The sequence below is a fragment of the Eutrigla gurnardus genome, assembly GCF_963514095.1.
Source record: "Eutrigla gurnardus genome assembly, chromosome: 18".
In the NCBI taxonomy this organism is placed as follows: Eukaryota; Metazoa; Chordata; class Actinopteri; order Perciformes; family Triglidae; genus Eutrigla; species Eutrigla gurnardus.
Genome location: NC_139929.1, coordinates 3,393,079 through 3,416,174, shown reverse-complemented (window position 1 = coordinate 3,416,174; position 23,096 = coordinate 3,393,079). Strand labels below are relative to the sequence as shown.

General features: G+C 43.8%; 4 protein-coding genes across 5 annotated transcripts; 1 reads left to right on the top strand and 3 right to left on the bottom strand.

The window, feature by feature from the left end:
• Positions 1-499: 499 nt before the first annotated feature.
• Positions 500-2,666, bottom strand: c1qtnf9 (C1q and TNF related 9). The gene is made up of 3 exons (XM_084033731.1): positions 2,359-2,666; positions 2,207-2,269; positions 500-1,320 (listed from the first exon to the last, which is right to left on the bottom strand). The coding sequence occupies exons 1-3, from the start codon at positions 2,543-2,545 to the stop codon at positions 551-553; spliced, it is 1,020 nt and encodes a 339-aa protein (XP_083889857.1). The 5' UTR covers positions 2,546-2,666; the 3' UTR covers positions 500-550.
• A 913-nt stretch (positions 2,667-3,579) lies between these two features.
• Positions 3,580-5,900, bottom strand: tagln3b (transgelin 3b). The gene is made up of 4 exons (XM_084033737.1): positions 5,672-5,900; positions 4,816-4,990; positions 4,636-4,738; positions 3,580-4,553 (listed from the first exon to the last, which is right to left on the bottom strand). Exons 1-4 carry the CDS (start codon positions 5,897-5,899, stop codon positions 4,412-4,414), a joined length of 648 nt encoding a protein of 215 aa, XP_083889863.1. The 5' UTR covers position 5,900; the 3' UTR covers positions 3,580-4,411.
• Positions 5,901-7,933: 2,033 nt separating this feature from the next.
• On the bottom strand, positions 7,934-11,509 carry abhd10b (abhydrolase domain containing 10, depalmitoylase b). The gene is made up of 5 exons (XM_084033732.1): positions 11,352-11,509; positions 10,701-10,887; positions 9,643-9,754; positions 8,814-8,951; positions 7,934-8,721 (listed from the first exon to the last, which is right to left on the bottom strand). Exons 1-5 carry the CDS (start codon positions 11,443-11,445, stop codon positions 8,380-8,382), a joined length of 873 nt encoding a protein of 290 aa, XP_083889858.1. The 5' UTR covers positions 11,446-11,509; the 3' UTR covers positions 7,934-8,379.
• Positions 11,510-12,380: 871 nt separating this feature from the next.
• On the top strand, positions 12,381-19,099 carry ythdf3 (YTH N6-methyladenosine RNA binding protein F3). 2 transcript variants are annotated; one of them, XM_084033728.1, is made up of 5 exons: positions 12,381-12,743; positions 13,393-13,417; positions 13,740-13,819; positions 13,946-15,658; positions 18,082-19,099. In XM_084033728.1, exons 3-5 carry the CDS (start codon positions 13,754-13,756, stop codon positions 18,103-18,105), a joined length of 1,803 nt encoding a protein of 600 aa, XP_083889854.1. In that variant the 5' UTR covers positions 12,381-12,743; positions 13,393-13,417; positions 13,740-13,753; the 3' UTR covers positions 18,106-19,099. The 2 variants fall into 2 exon arrangements, with proteins under 2 accessions (XP_083889854.1, XP_083889853.1); XM_084033727.1 differs by lacking the exon at positions 12,381-12,743 and adding an exon at positions 12,762-12,960.
• Positions 19,100-23,096: the final 3,997 nt, after the last annotated feature.

The following is a 23,096-nucleotide window of genomic DNA, read 5'->3' as shown; positions in this document are numbered from 1 at the left end:
GCGGGGCTTCGGTGGGCCACGATCGATTGTGAGTGGTTGACCAACAGCGTGACAGCCAATCATATTTAAGAAGACGAGTCCGTGAAACCACGCGCTAAACCACGCCCCCCCACACACACACACACACTATCGGACGCGCTTCATTGAAGAAAAAAAAAGGAGAAAGAGAGAGAGAATGCTGCTCCTCGTTAACTGCGACTCTTTGAAGACAAAAAAAAAAAAAAGACTGAACCTTCCAGTTGGTGTTGCGCCGTCTTCCTCGGTGACGTCATTATGTCATTTCATCATCATCGGAAAGAATGACTTAGTGAATGTTGTACAGTAACCAGAAAAAAACAAAACACAAAGCTGAGGAAACATTTCAACACACCTACATTTCATTTGTTTAATGTGTTTTTGTTTTTTATTTAAACAGAATCCCATGTTCAAGATCTTAAACTAATTGATAATCACTTAATCACACTAGATTATTAATACAAGAGGGTAAAAGATTGGCTGATTTCTCCAAACCAATTAAAAAAAAAACACTTTGAAAGTTATAAAGCCTCATTTAAGGCCCAAAGATTAAGAACCCTGAGAAGGTGGTGTCATCGTCTTCATCAGCGAAGAGCCCGTTGAACAGCTCTCCTCCAGCCACCTGCAGCCACACCTTGTCCCCCACATCCAGGTGCAGCACGGCGCCGCCCGCTGCCTGGTCCTCGCCGCTCTGGTAGTTATCCGTGGTGTAGATCATCTTCACACCGTTCTTCACCAGAGCCACCTTCACGTTCCTGGCGAACACCGTGATGTGGTAGGTGAAGAAGTAGGCTCCTGCGGCGGCGCAGGTGAACCTCCCCGTTTGTGGGTCGTAGTGGTTCTGCTCGTTGTAAATGACCTTGTTGAACCGGATCGGAGCGTTGGCTGCTGGGAGTTTGCTTTGTGCTGTGAGTCCCACGGAGAAGGCACTCTTAGAGATAACCAATGCGTCTCCCTTCTCACCCTTATCGCCCACCTCTCCACGAGACCCTCTCTCTCCACGGTAGCCCATACTGCCTTTGTGACCCGGAACACCGATTTCCCCCTTAGACCCCGGCCTGCCTGGGGGTCCCAACGGTCCCTGAATGCCTCTGTCACCTCGAAGGCCAATTTCCCCCTTGGGACCCTCTGGTCCAAGTGGCCCCAAATCACCTTTATGTCCTTGGGGTCCAGGCAACCCGAGCTCTCCCTTGCTTCCTTTCAGGCCTACGGGCCCTTGGACTCCTTGAGGCCCCATTTTCCCAGGAACCCCCCGTTCTCCATTATCTCCCCTTTTTCCTTTTAGCCCTGCTGGGCCAACGGCACCTGTAATACCCAGCACACAATTAACTTCCTTTTCTTTTTTTATGATCAGTATTTACTATTCAGTACACACATATTCCAATATATGATAAATATATACAGTGTGCACAAATTAAGTATACAAAGGGTCGCCCATAAAGTTGGAATTATTTGCAAATGTCTTGTTTTATCGCGCCAAACAAATGCATGAATTAATTTCAGCTGTGATTGTGACATAATGTAATCATTGCACCTGGTCAAAAGTGATTATTGATGCATTTAAATAGGAATAAACAGAGGATTGTGTCTGAAAACAAAATATTCCAACTTTTTAGGCAACAGTGTATAATTGGTTAAAAATAGTGTTATAAGAATTTTGTATAACCACATGATTTTAGTGTCTTCTGTTTATGTTAGAGCTTTAGGGGTCTCTTTAGCATCCACGGTGACCTCTGAGGTTCCACGTCTTAGGAGGCCTCATGCCTTAAAGCATATATTGAACTGTCCATGACTTTGGTACATATGCGCTGAACTATTAATGACTTTAGTATTTCCACTAATGACCTGAACAGGGCCTAAAGCTATCCTGCAGAACAGCTAACCGTTATCAGGGGCCCTGTGCACATGATGTCTTGTATTACATGTTCTCAATGACGCGTTATCTCCTGTGCCTTTAAAAGACTCAAGTCACAACAATGATTTGAGCACTTCCTCTGTAGCATCCTCACACGTTGTTGCACTGTCACTGCTCCTCTTGTACAAGATTTAAAGTCAGACTTCGACTTTACTTTTGTCTCCGATCTCCTCCTTGGGTGAATTTATTCGTTTACGAGGAAATTCTTTTAACAAATAGATTCATATTTCAATACAGATTCTAAACACTGATTACTTAAAATCTAAAGATACATACCGATTTCCCCTTTGTCTCCCTTGTGGCCATCATTGCCTGCTGATCCAATAAGGCCAACTTGACCTTTTAATGGGTGATTCATTAACAACTTATCAAAAAAAAGTGTGAAGACATTTCATGGAAAAGTGCATAAAATCAACTTTTAAACATACCTTGATCCCCCTTTTCGCCCCTGAACCCATCGCGGCCGTCCCTGCCGGGTATACCGTTGTGTCCGGGGTCTCCCGGTATTCCAGGGTGCCCACAAACACAGCCTTTACTTGGGGTTTCTTCCTGTGTAACACACCGGACCGCCAATAGAAGGAGCAAGAGAGTGACTCTCAGCCTCATCTGCAACATTGTGCCCGATGCACCCGTCTAACAAAATATCCAACTATGCAAAAACCCTCATAACCACATGAAAGCAGCGCGATGCATCAAGGTCTCTTCCTACAAGCGCACTCAAGAGGAGCAGAAAGGACCGAGCAAAGAAAACATAAACTTTGGACAACCTCAGTCCTCAAAGCCGTGTCATTGGTCCGACTGTGTTTCGTGGTTTACTCATTCAGTCTGTCAGTTACGCATCAGCTGTGGCCCTCTAGATGCTTCTGCAGTCTAGTCGAGGCTAATTATAAGTGTGGAGTGTGTGTCAGGGTCGGACTCGCAGAAGGCCACATATTTTCACGTGTGCTGCGTTCCTATAGTGAAGCAAACACATGCAGAATATCTCACTTTTAATTGAGCAATAAAAAGGTAGAAAAAAACATGAGTTGTTTTTGTCAGACAGCATTTTTAATGGACTCTGTTTATTCACTGGATGCTAATAAGAAGCTATTCATGCATGCTCCTTTCATGTGTTCTTTAAAATGTCAACTGACTCCATAAAGTGGATTACTGACATAAAATGTGACCTTTCGTGGTCCGAAGCCAAACTAGAAGGCTTTAGATAAAGGTTTCTGCTTATCTTCATGACAGTGCCCTTCAGACGTTGTCTCAACGACGGATTCTTAATGCTAATTGGTTTAGAGTGGACATCGAGTCACTGATTAGTCGAGGATAAAAGCTGTGCAAAAAAAAAAAGAAAAAGAGAAGTTTAGAATGATTTGTTTTTGCTCCGCCCTCCACAATAAGATCAGCTATTAAACAGCGTTTCTGCACCAGCTAGGGGTTAAATCTCTTACTAAAGGTCACTCAGCTTCATGGAGGAACCGAAAACCGATCAGTATGCTGCCCTTTTATTAGATTGTGTACAGTGAGGAGAAGCAGGAGGGATGGGCGCAAGGGAGGAGCTGGAACATAAAACCAAGATAAGAAAAAAAAAGCAAAAACATCCGACGACTCAGTTACCAAGAAACCCAGCATGTGTGTGTGAGACACAGACTGACACAAATATATTCACATTCTTCATTTATTTTTTTAAATACGTCTTCTCACAAGCCTCCAGATATAAATAGATTTAAAAAATATAAACATGACACTACATAAAAGTGCACATTCAAGCAATGTCTTCACATGAGAAACTGAAACTTCACCGTCGTACACGTCAGCTGCTGCACATTTGCACGTCGTCGACAAATATATAATCTAACAAACGAATAACAACGAGGGCATGACTCAGAATGAATAAAACTAATTTATGTTTTTAGGCCAATGCATTAGGACCCCGGTCTCTGCAGTCCCGTAAACCAGGCACGTGAGGCTGATTTGGCTACAGACGGATCCTGCAACAAGTCTTCAGACCAGATAGTGGAGACGTCGTCGGTCATTGACTTCCATTAGGTTTAAGGCTAATTAAGTACAGAGTAACAGATCAAACTAAAACACTGACTGGATGGAAACAAACAAAAGGCATACAGCATATTTAAACAGCGGTTTACAGTATTTCAGATTCAAAACTGTGAATAACACTGATGGCTTCTTTTGAAAACAGATTTGTCATCTTTAATTTTCCACAAGGCTAAATTGATGTTCCACATTAAGTCATTGTTTTTTGGACTTGGAAAGTAAACAAAGAGGGAGGACATTACATGGAGAAAGGGAAGAGAGCAACACGAGGGAAGATCTACAGCATTTTGACATCATTTGTTTTTTGTTTTTTTTAAGACATAACACTGTTTTGGGAAAGCAGCAACGTGGCAGGTGCTGGAAAGGATGTGAGGGCTACGACTTTGGTGGGATTAGTAGAAAATAAGGTGGGAAGCGACGGGAGGTTAGTTAGTAAGTGGTCTACATGATCTGACGGTGCATACCGTAGCCCGTCATGCCGGCTTGGGAAGCCCCGCGGTTGCTGCCCATCTGCAGGCCGATCAGGCTCTGACCTTGGCGGAGCTGCTCTTGGCTGAACTCTCGCCGATACCCCTGGGCTTTCCTACAGGGGGGGGGACATTCACAGGGTGAGGTAGAGGCACACCGAGCAATCATGCAAAATGTGAAGCTCCTCCTCTCCTTACCTGTGGAACCAGTCGGGGTCACCTCTGTACTGGCCGTCGTCCTTGGTGACGGCGACGCTCCCCAGAGCCATGAGAGTTCTCTGCACCGCTGCCATGTCCTTTCCTACAGCCAGAACAACAAAAAACAACTGAGTATCCTCATACAAATGAATGAATGTTTCCCTCACAGGTAATAATCACCTTCCCAGAGGTCCACAGTTTGAAATATGTCAGTGGTGGTGACTCCATAAGCTTCAGCTGCTTGCAGGAACTGGGAGATCTTCTCCATCTGCTTGAAGGCCATCTGCGTCTCTGCGATCTTCTTGATGGGCTCCTTCCCCCTCGGATAAAGGCTGTTTATAAGCCTGCAGAGGATCTGAGCAGAGGAGGTCACAGCTCTATGTGTGAGCACGCATACTAGTTATAATTGTGATCCTTTCCGTCAGCGGAAATTTGATATGATTCATGGCTGCAATGCATTATTGCCTGTTGAGTAACTTACTGGTGAAGTAAGTGTATGAATAGGATGAGGATGTGATGATTATAACTGATGAGATCCTTTCAAATAATATATAACATATAATAATGTTTCCCTGCATAAATAAAGAAAATACAATTATTTAAAATGTGTTTGATTCCTGTGTTTAAAAAAAATGGAGCTAGACAACTTTTAACGTCGGAGTGTCAAGTTAGAAGATAAGCTTTAATCAGGTTGCATTTTATTATTAATTGTTGTTTTAGTCTTATACTAAGAATCTTCAGCGTGGAATCCCTTCCACAGTTTTAGTTTGCTAAAAGAATATTCTAAACTCCTCTTTCTGTCACCCCTCTTTCAGCTTGGAATGATGATTATGGTTTATTATTCCAGTTATCAGATATACTATCTCAACACTTTAAATGCAGACTAATATTATCTACTATATAGGGCACATATAGCCAGTATTTTAGCCTTTTTTCTTCATCATGGTTTCTTTAAATCTTACAGAGGCTCTGTCATGGAGCTTAAATAATTCACTGCAAACTTCTATTTTGAGTTCGGGTCCGTGCAGCCGCTCACCGTTCCATCCGTCAGCCACTTCTGGAAGTTCTCTCTGCCCGTCTGCGGCTTCTCCAGGTTCCCTCCACACTGTGCCAGGATCCAGTCCACCAGCCGCTGCTCCAGGTCCGGGTCGTACTTCTGGGCGATCTTCTCCTGCACCTCTCGGCTCAGTCCGTAGCTGGGCCCTCGGTTCGCCATGAGGATGATCTTATTATGGAGTGTGTAGAAGCCCTGAGGAGAACACATGGGGCTGTATTAATCTCTCACAAACTGCAAAAAAAACACTAACATTACCACGATGCTGCTATAATATACCTGTTGTGGTATTTAAGTGTTTTGTAACTGATTTGTATCCCCATTAAATGGCATTAGGATCATAAATAATCATATTTAATTTGTTTATAATGAAACTCTTACTATAACATAAGAGCACTATTATAAACAATCTCAGTGTGTGAAGAAGAGGTCTCCCAGCAGGCCGCCCATAGGCGCATCTGTGGGGTCTGTAGCAGGAAGGGTGTGGTCCATGGAAGCCGTCCCGGACGGGGACAACCCCTTCCGTCGCTATGGTAACGGTCACGCCAGTTTCCGGCACGCTGTGTGCAGTGATGCGCTGGAGGAGATGATGATGGAAGTATGACCTCCATGTAGTCGTCACGAAGAGAATAATCGAATTTATGGCACAAAGTTTGCATTGTTCAAAAGCATGCACTCTGGCAATATAAGCCCACAAGGCTTCTATATTTACCCTGCACTACAGTTAATTAAATTACGTCACCCCCCCCCCCCCCTACGTGCCGCATTAAAGGTTTGAGTTAAAGGTCTTTAGTTTATTCAAATCTGTCACTCAAATGCAGACAATTCAAAGAAAGTCGCGTCATCTGTGTCATCAGACATCGTTACAAAAACACACGCACGTTTCAACAAAAACCCAAAACGCAACTGCGCAAAACTCGCGCACAAGCTGCGACACATCATCACATCCCGCATGTCATGCACGCAAAAGCTGGTGTTTATTCGATGAAGACTGGACTTACTGGAGGAGGAGGAGGAGGAGAGGGATGTGTTAATTCCGCTGAGCTGGGCAGGACTGAGGATGCTGAACTGCTGAAGCATCCATGAAGCGCAGAGGAGGCGCGTCGTCGGGACGTTCTGGATCCGGATGAGTCCGGGAGGGGCGGGTCACTCGTTTTTATATGCGGGCTGCCGAGGAGGGTGGGGTGGGGTGGGGTGGGGGGGGGGAGTTTCCACTCCCTGGAGACTCTCGGCACAGAATGCGACGTGACACCGCTTCCGGACAGTGGTCAGTTAGTGCAAGCTCAGCTTTAGGTCAGCAAACCGAACCCACCCCCAACACACGGTGGTGCCACATTTATTTACTTCTCTATTTAAATAAAATAAATAAATAAAAATCAACCCACTGGATGCAATTTCAAATTCCCCTTTAAACACAATAATCTGGTAGTTTGTGTGACTGCTCATGTTCTCGTTACACATATTTTATTTGGCTTCTAAACAAGACAACATCTAAGACTTGGTCGTTGTTTGTTACAGTGCTGAGATTTAATGTGTTAAGTACGCTGCCTTGTATTGGACAACGCGTCTACTGTACTTACAAACACATTGATCCGTGCCACACAAATATGCTTTATGTAAAAACGACACCGAGGGGAGCCCACCCTCCATCTCCTCTGCTTGTATTCTAACCGCCTGCTCCCATAAATTGATGTTTGATTTCAGTTTCTGACACACACACTAAACTGCCTCCATATCTCAGCCAGCGAGTTAAAAGGTCGCCGTTAAGTGGAGCCGAGAGAGAGAGTGGTTCTCGCCCCATTGAGCATATAGAGCAGCTATAGTGGTCAACTACATGTTAATAATCAACAGTCCATTCAGAAAGCCTCTCTCTGTGCTTAATGGCTAACGGGTAATGGGGAGTCATATAACACAATATGTTGCTTGCAAAAATAAACCTTGCATATCTGAAGCCTGACTTAATTGGATAATTGCAATTCTGTTCAATGTTTTTCTGTTTACAACAGAACCGTCCTGATTATGAAATACCGGTACCCTTTTAAATCAAATTCACAATCATTAAGATTTGAGCTGAGGTTTGACACTTTAAATGTAAAACTTTTATAAGAGAAACATTAAGATACTTTTCTGTAATTAAGCTCTTTCCAACAATTTTTTTTAGTAACAGCTCTGTGTTTTAATTCGTTATTTTATTCGTGAGTTTATTATGTTGTGTTAGTCGTGGTAACAGAATGAGACCTGCACTCGAGTGTGCAGAGGTTTTATTGGCCAAAACGGGTGAAAAGTGAGTAAAAAAGGCACAGGAAAACTATGCATCTAAGTAAAGAGGGAAGGGGGGGGAACTGTCAAACAATAAGAACAGCGGCAGGGGGGGGGACAGCAGCAACAGCAGACCCGACAACGGTCAACATGACACTCCATATAATAATAACCTGGAACATACAAATGCAACCTGAAGATATAAAGGGAGCAGCTAACAGGGACGCTCCCTTTTAAAGTAGCCTGCACTGTAACGGCATGCTGAAGTGACAGATGGAGTACGGGGAGGAGAACAGAGATGGATAAAAGGGGATATTTGGCAGACAAACATGCCATTGTTTGGTAAATGTCTTGAGGGTTCGACTTCCCAGTAAACAGTCCTTCTCTCCTTATCCCAGCAACCCCCTCGAGCTCCCTCCCCCGTCCCTCACTCAGACCAGAGTGGTCAGCTTGTCTATGAGATCGTCGATGGTGTAGACCATGAGCTTGATGTCGTCCCTATCGGACATGCGGTGCTGGCCGTGGCGCCGGAGGATGACGTCCACGTCCTGGCTGAGGATGCGCTCGGCGACTTGCATGGAGATGTGCCAGGGGACGTCCTCGTCTTTGAGGCCGTGGATGAGCCTCACGGGACAGGTGATGGGGATGGGGCTCTGGAGCACACGGTGGTTTTCGGCCTCTTTCAGAAAGTCCATGCTGAACTTGGTAACGCCCTCCTCCGAGTGCTTGGAGGGAACCGTCCACTCCCCCTTCTCCTCAAACTCCTTGCGTGTCTGTGCATTCAAACGTAGACAAACCATGAAATGATTGCACACAAAATCCCCAAAATAAAGAGAACAGATGAGATAATATTATTCGTTCCTACCTCCAGAGGCAGAGCATTGAAGGCGGTGACCATGTGATCAGCGGCCGTGGAGATGCCCACCAGTGCTGCTATCTTCTCTGGTCTTGCAATGGCTGCCAGCAGCATGAACCAACCACCTATACTGGAACCCACCAGTATCTACAAGTACGCAAAAACACCATAAAAAGACTATAAATCAGCTGAACAACTGATGAATAAAACCCATTAAAAACACTCTGTTACCACCAGACTCACGCTGTATAATCCTAGCGTGGAGGAGTCATGATACCATAAATGTTGTACCACACTGCCATCTTGTGGAGGCATAGTGGAACATGCAATATTTGAGGTTGAATGCATTTGAATTATACCAGTTTTATTAATGATTATTTGTATTGGCTCTCTAATAAATCACTTCCTCGTGGTAATTTGCTAGGTGCAAGATCAGGTTTTTATAGGAGGTAATTATATCGCTTGATAATGATCATAAAACAAAAAAGTACAAACATTTAAAGAACCCTATCGCTCCAAAAAAAAGTGTTTTGCTAATTGTGATTTCACTCAGATGTGTGAGCTTCTCTGTGAAGAGTCTGACACCAGAGTCCTGCTTTCACATCCATCTGACAAAGTTTCTCTGTGCTCAACTAAAACCTGAGTTCAACATGTGAACGTACCAGTCGTGGTCCAGTATGCAACTTATACAAGCAGGCAGTGGAAACTTGAAGCCAGTGGTAGACACTGGGAATGTGTTTCTTGTATACAGCAGTTAAACGATGACCAATATGTGTATCTGGATTTATGAATAAGGGCAAGGTTTCCTATAAGTTCATACATTACTAGCTATATTCACCTGTGGCCCCTCTACTAACTCATCCAACACGTAAAGGACGTCTTTTTTCCAGGTCCCGATGGTCCCTTCTGATAGCACCCCCTCTGAGGCCCCATGTCCAGTGTAGTCAAACCTGGGAAAACAAAAATAGAACAGCCCATGGCCGTGGGTGTCAGAGGGTAAGATACAGACAAGACACAAGGACAAGGTTAGTTTGTTTTTTTAGACATTATGCAGTACAGTGAATGAGTTATATACTACACTGAACAAGGGTTTTCAGTATTCAGAGCCATGTGCTTTTATACCCAATCATCAAAGAGGGAGACTATGAGAGGTTTGGAATGGAAAATTCTTAAATGATTAATTCAAACTTGAGAAGAACCCCATAATTAATTGGCAGGTATGGCCTCTCTGTCGTTGCCAGCTGCTGCATCATCATCAAAGCAATTTAGAAATAGAATACTATTGAACAGAGCTGGTCTGCTGAAATAAATGATGGTAATGAAATTAGAACTACTTGTAGAGTCTCGGTTCAAAAGGCACTTTGCGTTTTAAGCAAGAAGAAATGCACTTTCCAGAACCAAACCCACTTAAATGTGTGTGCACTTATCTTACTTAACACTACTTCTGAAGCAAAAATCAAACACAATTTAATCTATTATTTATACTAAGTCCAGTTCTTCCAGTTTCCTGTATCCTTTTTTTTGACAGTGCCACAAAATATATTGCAATTCAGTTATACATAAATATATATTGTAACTTAATTATTTGGTGAACGTGGATTTTCAGCAGCTGTGCCACAGAAATTGAAATCCTTTTTCGTATTATTTATCCATATATTGTAGGAGTGTGTTTATAGTTTCTGTGTTTAATTTAAAGCTGAAATGCATTTAGGATAATCTGTGTTCGGTTTTAGGAGCTCTAAGAGTCCAGTTTGTTTTGGAGGTATTGCTGCTGATTCTGGGTTTACAGATTAAAAATGAGAAACGCTGCATGTATGAGGTCTGTCTATTAAATCTGATTTATTCTGCACTTTTAGCACTGTACCCTCTGAAGCAGTGTGTTTTGGGGTGACTTACCTAAGGTATGAGTGCCCCAGTGACCTACAGAACTCCTCCAGCGCCTCAGCCTTCTGTCCGTTCATGTTGGAGCCGTACCCCGGCAGGAAGACCACCCCTGGGCTCTTCCCCTTCACCCTTCTGTAGGCCAGCTTGGGAAGGTCCGGTCGTGCAGCATACTGGACTGAGGACTTGTGTCTCCTGAACCCTGAGGTTGACACAAGCAAACAGTATGTCATGGCCAAGCGTGTTATGTAAATGACTCACCTGCGGTACGGTGGCCGAGTTGGAAAAAAAACAACATCGTACAAACACGTCACAAAATCCCCATTTTAATAAGATAGGGATTCTGTGGACGCAAACGCCACATGGATAATATTTTATTAATCAAAACGACTAAAGGTGTAGTTACATAACTATTTCAGGGCTAAGTTATGTCGCAGTGACTTCAAGTAAGCTAATGCGAGAATCAACGTTGACGGCGCTAAAAAAAAATATTCAAAAGCGCTAGAAAGACAACTAAAAAAACACCGCAGCGTTTGCGTGCCCTAAATGTTTTAAGTCGACGCATTCTGCGCCAGCCACACCCCCCTTCCCCGCGTTTAAATGCCCTCCTGTGACGCTCCCAAGTTGTTAAATTAATGGCGGCCGAAGCGAATAGTTGAAACAAACCTTCCAGGCGTTGCGAAGACAAAGCTGCGAGCCCTCCATTACTGGAAATATGTGAAAGTCCTCTGCGACAGGACCTCAGCGCGACGGCAGCCATACTGCTCCCCGCGATCCACTGAGGAAGTATCGCGAGAGTAGCGGACTCTCGTTTCCCTCAAGCAAAAGCTCTGTGCAGCAGTGGTGGAAGCATTCAGACCCTAGAAGTAATTAAAAAAGCGATACGACAGTTCATTCAGAACTTAAGTCAAAGTATAGATGTGGTCACTGTTGTATTATAACATTATTTAATAAATATGATCGATACACATCTGTTTGTGCAGCATTTTTAACGTTGTAGCTGATTTTATGTGCACCACTCACAGCTTGAGCGTTTTAATTTAGAACATCTTATCATCCTCTCCACATGTGCTTTGTATGCAAAACTAGTTACTACAGCTGGCAGTCGAAAAAACGTTTAAAGTGGCAGAAAATGTAGTATATATACACCCCAAACTCTGCTGAAGTGTGGTACCCGATTAAATGTTGCAGTTATATTCCATCAAGCATTTTTGCACAAACCAAAAATAATTACTAACACTACTTAACACCATTTCTATTTGACTCTATTCAATGTAGCCCACGAGAGTGTTTTATACTTAATATCATAGGCAGCATTGAAACAAATATCCACATCCTTTACATTAGCAACATAATACCACACTGTAAAACAATAATTAATATAATAAAAAAGTGTGAATCTTGCATTCAAAATGGCTCCTGTGAGTGTATTGTAGGACTATGTGATATTATTAGATTGTTAGTATTGATGTATAACATTTAATGTTGTAGTTTGTTTATACTTTATATACAGCTGGGATTAATTATAGTACATCTGTTACAATATTTCCCTGTTCTGCTCATCGTGTGCTTTGATTACTTTACATTTAATCTGTCGTAGGCTGCAGTATATGCCATCATCATATGCATTTTACATTGTGTTATTTTTTGTTATTGTTGTTATTTAAATATCAGATAGGATCATAATAATAATAGGGAATATAATGTAGACTAAGTAACAGGGAACCTGTTGTGTGTTTGTGACCGTCATGTGAAGTGTCAGTTTGTAACATGACTCAGAGCGTCACAGGCGGAAGGTCACGGAGCAGCGGAACGGAACGGAAGCGGGAGTTAAAAAAAAAAAAAAAAAAAAAAGCCTATCCGCCATTGTGGAAAATGGTTTACGGGATATTCCAGTGAGACACTAAGCAGTTCAGATTTGACTGCTAAAAGACCGCCCGTGTGTAGGGATCTGACAAACGGCAAACCAACGGCTTTTACCCCCCCCCCCCCTTCCAGAGAAGCAAAGTCGCCGTTTGTACCGACGAGAAGAAGAAGAAGCGGATCGTCGTCGGCAGGGTAAAGAAAAAAAAAAAAAACGCCGCCTTGTAACCGTTACGGAGCGGATTGGGCAACCCGAGAGAGGCGAGGAAAAAGCGCCGAGAAGTGAAGAGAGAGAGAGAGAGGGAGAGAGAGATATAGGGAGAGAGCGAGAGACAGGGGGGGGGAACAGTCTCACACACACAGCTATCTAGTGTCGGTTTCCCGGAGGATGTCTGCGACCACCGTCGATCAGGTTCGTGTATTTGACAGCGGAAACGGTTGCTGTAAAAAAACAACTTTGCCGACAACAGTTTGATCCGTGTTGCCAGATAAAAAAACAACAACCCCCCGGCTCAAAACAGGCTAAAAAAAAAATGAGTCTCTCTATATATATATGTGTGTATGTGTGTGTGGTAGCTGCTAGCTGTAATGTAGGCCGACTGTGTTACCAAACCGACTCTGGCTGTAGCCGGTTGCCAATGCGGCACCGTTTAGTTACTGGATGTCGAAGCTAATCTTTAAACGTTTACATCCGGGCTACTATGGTTGCTACATTATACTGTTTTATTTATTCACGTAGGTTGCAGCCTGCTCTCTGTGTGTGTGCTTCTCGTTTCCTGTCGTGATCTGACAACATCTCCTTTTTCCCTCCTCCCCCCCTCTTCTGTTCTGCTAATTCTTTCAGAGACCTAAAGGACAAGGAAATAAAGGTAAGACTTTAAAAAAATATATATACCTGATGATAAAATGTGGTGGCACCGCCTGTTTTTTCCTTTACCTGGATTTAAAACGAGCTAACATGCTATCTGCTTACTCAGGGCTCTGCTTTGAAGCCCTGAGCTGCAGCTTCCCAGTGGTTGAATTGTCTCTTGATTGTGTGTTGTTTTTATTTATTTATATCGTTACCCAACACCGAGATTGGTTTGAGATTTCAGCACCATTACTAAAACACATAATGAGTTGATGACATCTTTGAGCCGGAAACATTTGTGGCTCGCATACACTTTCTTTTTTTTTTTTTTCCAACCTCAGTGCAAAACGGATCAATGCATCAAAAGGATGGTGTGAATGATGATGATTTCGAGCCTTATCTAAGCGGCCAGACAAATCAGGTAACATCATACAAATACCACAATACTATACTATAACCTCGTTATGGACAGATTAGTAGCATAATTATTGTGAGTTCCTACTTGTGACATGTTGTTAATTGTGTTGCCTCTCCCTATGCCACACAGAGTAACAACTATCCACCAATGTCTGACCCCTACATGCCCAGCTACTATGCTCCATCCATTGGTTTCCCTTACTCCCTGGGAGAGGCCGCTTGGTCCACAGCTGGAGACCCCCCCATGCCCTACCTAACCACCTATGGACAGATGAGCAATGGCGAGCCGCACTTCATCCCCGACGGCGTGTTCGGCCAGCCGGGCGCCCTGGGGAACACCCCTCCCTTCCTGGGCCAGCACGGCTTCAACTTCTTCCCCGGCAACGCGGACTTCTCCACCTGGGGTACCAGCGTGTCTCAGGGTCAGTCCACGCAGACCTCGGTCTACAGCAACAGCTACGGGTACGCCCCCAGCTCGCTGGGTCGGGCTATCACGGACGGACAGGCGGGCTTCGGGAGTGACACCCAGCTCAGCAAAGTCCCGGTGCTGAACAGCATAGAGCAAGGTATGACGGGGTTAAAACTGGGTACGGACATGGTGGCAGCTGTCACTAAAACCGTGGGCTCACCCCTGGGTGGCACAGCAGGTATGAGCAGCATGGCAGCCAATAGCCTCCCTCCGTCTGTCAGCTCATCCGCACCTAAACCTGCCTCCTGGGCAGCCATTGCCAAGAAGCCGGCCAAGCCACAGCCCAAGGTCAAACCCAAAGCCAACATGGGGATGGGGGGAGGTGCCATTCCCCCACCTCCCATAAAGCACAATACGAACATTGGTACTTGGGACGATAAGGGCTCAATGAACAAGCCTCCGTTAGCCCAGACTATGATGCCCCCCCAGGCTATGGTGCAGCAGCCTCTCCTAGCTCAGCCCCAGCCCTTACTGCAGAACCCGTTGCCCCCGCAGCCTCAACACCAACATCAACACCAACACCAACATCAACACCAGCCCCATCACCAGCCCCATCACCAGCCCCAACACCAACACCAACACCAGCCCTTCCAGCTCCATTCTCTCCAGTCCCCCCAACACCCCCAGGCTATGCCCCCTAACCCCCACATGCACCTCTCCTCTCAACCTGGTCCCCCGCAGGCCCTTCATCAGCAACAACCCCAGCAGCCGGGTCCACCCCCCAACCGCTGGGTGGCTCCCAGGAACCGGGGTGAGGCGTTCGGACTGGGCGGGGGAGTCCCGCTGAGTGCCTCCCCTTGCTCCGGAGAGGTGCACCCCGTGCTGGAGAAGCTCCGCGCCCTCAACAACTACAACCCCAAAGACTTTGACTGGAACTTGAAAAATGGACGCGTTTTCATAATCAAAAGCTATTCTGAAGACGACATCCACCGCTCGATCAAGTACTCTATCTGGTGCAGCACAGAACACGGCAACAAGCGCCTGGACGGCGCCTACCGCTCACTGGGCAACAAGGGCCCGTTGTACTTGTTGTTCAGCGTCAACGGCAGCGGGCACTTCTGCGGCGTGGCCGAGATGCGCTCCCCGGTGGACTACAATGCCTACGCGGGCGTCTGGTCTCAGGACAAGTGGAAGGGCAAGTTTGAGGTGAAGTGGGCGTTCATCAAAGACGTGCCCAACAACCAGCTGCGACACATCCGGCTGGAGAACAATGACAACAAGCCCGTGACCAACTCCAGGGACACTCAGGAAGTGCCTCTGGAGAAGGCCAAACAAGTGCTCAAAATTATCGCCACTTACAAGCATACCACCTCAATCTTTGATGACTTTGCACATTATGAGAAACGTCAGGAAGAGGAGGAGGCTCTGAGAAAGGTGAGATAAGCACATCGACACACACATGTGTTTCATTTCAATAGAAGGTAACTTTCACGGAGGCACCGCTACAGGCTGCAGTCACACTGTAATCAGCTGATCTTGTTCCACCTGCTCTCACGCGGAGGTTGTAACATCCTGTGGCTGAACCAGCAGTCTGGTGTAACTGGAAGTTCCCAGAGAGGCCCGTCAGCAGATTGACACCCCGCGGTTACTCACAGGCGGGTTGAGGGGAAAGAAAAAAAAACCTGGTTCCTCATCAGCCACCTTGTGCCCGTTGAGCTCGGGTGGATTTGCCCCCAAGTGGAGTTAGCATAGAGATTTCCTGAAATAGCCCACATTCCTGGCATTCCTTCTCCCAGACAAAGGCAGATGTAGGCTCTGATCTCTGCCTTTGAACGCCAAGCCTCTCTGCTCGCCACAGGCTCCTCATGCTTTACTAGTCTTTAACAACATAAGCCCTCGGCCTGCAGACCGGCTGCAGCGCGCCTCCCGAGGTCGGCACAGTTCGCAAAAGAAGAGACAGCAAAATGCGTTATTACATTTGTCTGCGAGCTCGTAGTTTCTGAAAAGGTCACGCGGTGCGAGCGTGCAGCCTCCGAGGGGAAACTAAAATATGTTTGGCGGTAATAACAGTGGTGCGCCGCAAATGTTGGTGTAAGTGGTAGAAGCTCTGTGGGATGCTGCTGCTGCCGTTTCTCCGAGGAGAGAATGACATGTTATCACCGGCAGCATCCATTCTTAGATCCACCAGTATGCTAATCTAATTGCGTTAAGAACCCCCCCTCCTCATCCTTCTCTCCAACTCCTCCACTGCCGGTGCTCCATTGATGCTGTATTGACTCCTCTCTGCTGACCTTGTTAATATGCGCCGGGTTACTTTCTCATAAATATTTCAAGTCAATGTTTTCAGGCTTCTGAAAACAACCTGTCAGTAGAAAGGCTGTTTCATCTGGCGTTGCGCTGTGCTGATTTTGTATCCCCCGACCTCCTACATGACAGGATCGGCCCAGCGGAGGCCTCGCCCTCCTCCGCCTGACAAGGTTAATTGTTCTCCATTGTTTGGCCTGTCCTTCCCCAACTTCGAGAGGTGTCAAAAAGCTGCTACCTGCGCTGTAACACCTTCCCCAAAGTGCAACTGCGTTAAAAATAACTTCTGATCTAAATGGATTTTTTATATGTATCACTAATTTGGCAAATCCAATATCGAGGTTAGCTCCTTCCTTTCCTCTGGATAGTAATAATAAGGAAGCTGACGCCGAGTCGGGGTGAATATCATATGCGGTCCCCGGAGCCACAGCCCAGTCTGAGCAGCTATTCTGGGGGTAGAGTTACACTGGTCTTAACGGGGGCTTTTCCCAGACCACCGACACGGACACCCACCCCTCAAAGAGGACCGCTTTAATTCTAATCCACGACATGACTTCGAATATTTGAAATCTGAGGAGTGTTGTGATTAACAACATTTTGTAGTATGTATGTTGTGTTCGGCTGACTTTACTACGAGCTCAGTGTCACGGCTGCAGTGGAAACATTTTGATTAGTGCATATCTCTGTTGTTCTTATATTGGATACACTCTTGGTTTGTAGCTCAATTATTTTGACAGTGAACATGGAAGGTAATGGCATCCTTACGTTAATGATTGATTAGTTATCCTGCCTGTAGTGTAACTCACTATATCAACAGTGAGAATGATACCTAAATATAAGATTTGTTTTCTGTAAATAACTTTATTTTTGCATGTTTTTTTTGTGATGTCCTTAATTAAGTCGAGTTAAACTGTGTTTATATTGGAATATAATGTTTAGACAATATGCAAAGCATCTTTATGCTTTTGGAATTAAACCAGTATTTCAAGTATTAAGTCAAGCTGTGCAAACTGGAGCAAGACAACATGAAAAGGCATTTGGTTTTAGACTTCTGATGACACAGCTGTTCTCAAATAGTTTGAACTAATGGAAATGTTTTAATTTTACTTTAAGCAGCACATTATATTCCAACATCAGTCCCCAATTGACTGTCAACTTACTTTCTAATTTAAGGTTGAAATTAGTAAGAAAATAAAAAAGGTTCCTACAATGAATATGTATAATTCAAAGAGCACATTTGAATGGACTCAAAAAAGAAATCCTAAGTAATTAATGAGATTGGCAGAGTGGTGTGAGTGCAGATGGACACAATGAAGGCGTTCATTGGATACGTCTCTTCTAAGAAGTCCAATCAATAGTGATCGCCTTCATAAATGGCTTCGTCGTTCATCTCTGCAGTTTGATCAGAATCTCTTAGAAAACCTTCAGGAAGCTCAAAAATCAAGTGTCACATCTTCTAAAGATGCTGCTTTTAGCCGTTGTTTCTGTTTGCTGTTTCTGATACATCTACTGATCATCTCTGTGTCTCTCTCTCTCTCTCTCTCTCTCGCCAGGAGCGCAATAGAAATAAACAGTAACCTTCAAGCAAGCTCTCTTATAGAACTGCAACACTAATGATGTAGGACCTTAAATGAAATGTTGCCTCGCCGCCAGGAGGGGAGGCTCTCACAAAATCTTTCTGCTGAAGACGACGACGACGACGACAACATCTGAACACTTGAACATGACAATAGATGGACTCATCCGTATCCGTTGACTGGTGCATCAAAAAACCCCGTGTTCCCGTCTCACGAGAAAACCAAGAACGTAACCCACTCTGAGAACTCTTGTCTTTAAAGCACTTTCAGTCCTCCTAAACGGCCTCTACCGACACCCTTAACTCTCTAACTCTGTTCTTCTTCTTCTTTGATTTCGTTTGTGAGCAACTAACTGACTAACAGAAGTAGTCAGAAGATTTCATCAGGCTTATTTGTAATTTTTTCTTTTTCTTTTCTTAATGCCTCAAATGTTTGGGATGTTGGTTAGGCGACGCCAGCCCCTCGAAGAGAATTAAAGATGTGTATGAATTAATCTTTGACTTGAATCTGTGTTCGGACGGAGGTTTGATGATCGACGGGTGGGATAATAGAGAAAAACAACGGCAGTATCCTCCCCTCTACCTGCTTCCCTTCCTTTTTCTGCATCTGTTTGTGTACCAAAATATTACAATTATGCAGCAGGCTGGCAAGCAGCGGCCAGAGCACATCTTTGTTTTTTTTTGTTTCTTTCTCTCTCTTGTGATTCTGTCATTCTGAAGTGCATTTGTCTGAGGAGAAAGCTGCTGCTCTGGTAGAACTAGCAGTGGCCTCCTTGGCTGTGATGTCGACGTACTCTACCGTACCTCAGGCTCAATCAGACTCGTCTGTCCTCAACAACTCTTAAGCACTTTTGGGAGAATCCCCACATCACCCCCTCCTGCTTGGCTTGACCGGGATCCCCCCAAAACGGCAAGACATCAACTGCAAGGATGTGACAGTTTTCTCCTCTAGGTAACTCACTAGCTAAATAAAAATTATCCATGTTTAGCTCAAACCACGGTTTTCTTCTTGTGTGTGTTTTTCCACTCGTTTGCCTCGGAGATGTATGCACGACACCACAGCATCACACACTCAAATATAGACTCTATTTGCATCTGTGCCTCTAAATGGTGAGTGCATTATACAACGGCTCCGTTTCCACGGCTGCTTTGCATCGCAGCGCATTACTGACGATGAGTGAAGTGTGTTGGAGCAAAGAGGGTTTGAGCACGTAGTTACAGATCATATAGAGCTGAAGATGAGTTCATATCAGTAAAACTGCAGGGTTGACTGATATTGGAAAGTATAACAAGGACACGGTCATACATTTACTTTATACTTCTACACTATTTCAGAAGCAAATATTGTATTCTTTCCTTAACAAGTTACAAAATAAACCAAAAACATTGTCACCGATTAAAACTAGCTATCTCCAGACTTTTAAAGCCACGACATTTCCCCTCCAAACTCAGACAGTTTCATTTATATAACTTCAAATTACCCAATATTGCATAAAAATAGTCCCAAACCAGACACGTTGCCAAATCAGGCCACGGGTGTAAAGAGGTTGTAAGTACTGACAAGGAGGATCTTCATTTTCGATCTGAACTACACGTCTGTAAAGTTTCACCACAGTCAAAAGTTTTATACTCAAGTAGAAGTTCAGATGTTCAATCAGACTCTGGTAACAAAAAAGTACTGATACAACTTCTTTACTCGAGTAATAATGAAAAAGTACAGGCTCTGAAATGTACACAAAATAGAAAGTAAAAGTATCCCTATGAAGGACATTTGTACTTGCTGTTTCTTTTTCAAGTCTAACTGAATCTCAGGTCGTATAAATAATAATCCATCAAATGCATTAAAACTGAAGGAACGAGCCTGTTTGTAAAATATGAGGAGAAAGTTCACATATTTGTTTTAAAAAGCAGTGAGTACAAATAAAAAGTTGTCAAATACTCAAGTACAGAACAAATACCTGAAAATTCTACTTAAATACAGTAAAGAAGTATTTGTACTTTATATTTGTGAAGTGATTTCAGAGACATGATCAGGAATCTCTCCTTAGATGCTAATAAACAAGGATTTAGTTTTGTGATCGACATGTAAGATCCATAGAAACATAAAATAACTGGACTTATTTCATTTTTAACACAGAATCTGTGATTATTCTCTAAAAACTATGTGATGATACAATATGTGGGATTTACTGTCAGCTGTTTTAAATACATATTTATGAAGTACATATGGAGATGTTGCAGCAGCTAGTCTGTAATCATAATTAATAAAAGAGTGTATAACATTGTGGATGTTATGTATTATATAAATATATTTACATTACAAAGTCCTCTCCGAGGCTGCTGTTAAATGAGAGATTTTATTATCACAAACACGAAGGACACTTTTTCATTACTACCCCCATATATATTTATTACATCCTGGAATGAATAGCTTTAATTCCCCCGTGTGTCCACCAGAGGGCACCATCACATCACGTTTTTTCTCCTCCCACAAACATCCATCAGCTCTCAAGACTCACTACAAAGCCTTTTCCTGTAGCCAGCAAAGCCGCCTTTCTTCTCAAGCCCTCCAACTCCTACAGACACAATTATACCAGGATGAGAAGTACTTGTTGTGCTTCCACAGCTTTTTTTTTTGGAGCAATTAATGCCAGCTTGCCAAGCTTGTGCAAGTGAGAGGTGGAGGAAGAGAGAGAGAGAGAGAAAATCCCTCTTTGTGTTTGTCAAGGAGGAAGAAAGAGCTGTAATTATAACATCGGAGGCTTGGATTGCAACTTCTCTCTGCATGTTCATTTGTGAATCCATCAGGTTTGTTGCAGGCGGCCTTTTGAAACCAAGACACACTTTTTCCTCTGCGAACACAAAACTAAGCAGGGAAAACACCATTTATCCCCCCTCCTCCTCCTCTATATTACTGCTCTCAAATTATGCAAAACACTTATTTAATTAGAGGCCTCTGATATGTTGATTTTTACTTTACAAGTGCACGATAACATTTTATTCTCATGTCTTTTTTTGCTGTTTCATGAACAGAAAATATATTTTTTTTACCGTTTGGGGGTCAAACTAACTGGTTAACGGCCTCCATCCACAGTGGTCAAAGCTGTTCCAAGAAAATGCCAAGCAAACCTTTCCTCTCTCCCCCCTCTAACCACCATCATGTCTTCCTGGAGACGGATTCAGCTGAGTGGAGATGAGAGAGAAGGAGCATCCTCTGCTTAGTGAGCTGAAATGCCTTTGTAGTTTCAGTCACACTGAAGGCTCATCAACACGCGGCTCAAGGCGAGGTTAGGACAAGTCTCAGGGTTGGCACTTCTTCCATGTTTTTGAAGGTTTTTTGGGTTTTTTTTTGCACTCCGGGCAGCACGGGCGTATCACTCAATAACTCCTGGCAAAGGAAAATAAGTCCTATTGATGACTAACTGACACGCCGTCGATCAGAACAAGTTAATTTGTGTCTGCTTTGCTGATGAGTATTGTTTTTACAGTGTGGGAAAGTGTCTACGCATAGCTGCTGCTGCTATATATATATATATGCATCCACAATGATTAATGCAATGCAATAGGACTTGTAGTGACAGTAAGTTTTCCTCCTGCCCTTTTCCGAGGTGTCTCTGTTGCCATGGTTATATCATTATCTGTGAACTGAAAGTAGACGCCGAGCGTTTTGCCCGAACACAATGATATGATGTGGATGTAAACCTGGAGAGACTTCTGCACAAAACGGAAGAGGAATTTAGGGTTTGCAGTGTAATATTTTCTCATTATTTCTTTTTTATAATTCTGTTAACGCAGGTGGGCAAATAATAATAATATCACACTATTATATGAATACATGTGCCTGGTTTTACTCAATATCACATCTCATATAGTTATGTTATGATTGTGTCTGTATTTACAGGGTTATTACAAAGAAAAGAGGTTCTGCTGCACATCTTGGTGTTGTTGTCTCTGATGTCCACAGGGAGGCGCCAGACATACAAGGCAAACAGGCAATATACATACATGAGCATGAACACGTTTACTTCATATGTATGTACTGTCAAACAATACTTAATTTCTCACAACTATGAGAGAATTTGGGCTTTTAGCACCATTTTCTCTTCACTAGCCGTCAACTTTGAGTCAGTTTTGGTGATAATAAGACATCCAAAACTCATGATTAGATTTATCTCACATTTCTGCACAGCCTTTTAGAAGAGTAACCAATTTAAAAAAATTAAAGGGGTCCTCTATCAATTTATTGCACTTCCATAAAGTTAGGCGACACAGAAGAGACACAAAAAAAGTAATCAAAAGGGAATAATTATCAAAAGCAAAGCAGATATCCTGACTTTTAGTCCCATTTATAGGTCAAGATCCAAATCCTACATTTCCCATGATGCAAGTCTTTCATTACACGCCGACTGTTGACTTCTTTCAAACCCTAAAAGCACTTAAAGCCAAGCAGCAAGTCTAAAAACATGATGGTTACACACAGAGGGAGGAGGACTTCAATCTGAGCTCAGATAACCTTGATGACATCATGTTGTACAATCAGGGGAATGCAAAGAACAAACTGAGCTTATGTAGCAAAATCCTAATTAATTGGTCTTCCTCTAAAGCAGGGTTGTGTATGTAACGTTCCCGTGGGACGATTGGGATTTAAATCAACAGCAAACCAATTAAACCTGGGTTCGAATTGCTCGACTGGAAGCGACGACGACGAGTGCAACTTCAACAGATCCTGTAAATACGAGGCAACTCACTTACTAAGCCCTTTTACATTCACTTGATTTATGTTATTCCAACAGTGGGAATAACTAATGCAGTGTGTTAGTCAGCAATCTGAGAGAGCACTCATCACCACGGGACAAATGAAATGCTTATGTAATGTATAAAGGCCTACGGAGGTTATTAATCTGTTCAAAATGTTTCCTGGCAACACGAAGCACCTATCAAATGAGCGCCGCGACGTTGATGCAACTCCTCGGGGTGAGAGGAAACGTTTGT

Coding starts and splice junctions, on each gene's coding strand:
- c1qtnf9 (XM_084033731.1), bottom strand. CDS start 2,545: ATGTTGCAGATGAGGCTGAGAGTCACTCTCTTGCTCCTTCTATTGGCG. Junction 2,270..2,358: donor GGGCGAAAAGGGGGATCAAG/GTATGTTTAAAA, acceptor ACCCATTAAAAG/GTCAAGTTGGCCTTATTGGA. Junction 1,321..2,206: donor GGGAGACAAAGGGGAAATCG/GTATGTATCTTT, acceptor TGGGTATTACAG/GTGCCGTTGGCCCAGCAGGG.
- tagln3b (XM_084033737.1), bottom strand. CDS start 5,899: ATGTGTTCTCCTCAGGGCTTCTACACACTCCATAATAAGATCATCCTC. Junction 4,991..5,671: donor AGTGGCTGACGGATGGAACG/GTGAGCGGCTGC, acceptor TCCTCTGCTCAG/ATCCTCTGCAGGCTTATAAA. Junction 4,554..4,635: donor GACCCCGACTGGTTCCACAG/GTAAGGAGAGGA, acceptor CCCCCCCTGTAG/GAAAGCCCAGGGGTATCGGC.
- abhd10b (XM_084033732.1), bottom strand. CDS start 11,445: ATGGCTGCCGTCGCGCTGAGGTCCTGTCGCAGAGGACTTTCACATATT. Junction 9,755..10,700: donor CTGGGGCACTCATACCTTAG/GTAAGTCACCCC, acceptor TTGTTTTCCCAG/GTTTGACTACACTGGACATG. Junction 8,722..8,813: donor TCAATGCTCTGCCTCTGGAG/GTAGGAACGAAT, acceptor TTGAATGCACAG/ACACGCAAGGAGTTTGAGGA.
- ythdf3 (XM_084033727.1), top strand. CDS start 12,937: ATGTCTGCGACCACCGTCGATCAG. Junction 13,820..13,945: donor TAAGCGGCCAGACAAATCAG/GTAACATCATAC, acceptor TATGCCACACAG/AGTAACAACTATCCACCAAT. Junction 15,659..18,081: donor AGGAGGAGGCTCTGAGAAAG/GTGAGATAAGCA, acceptor CTCTCTCGCCAG/GAGCGCAATAGAAATAAACA.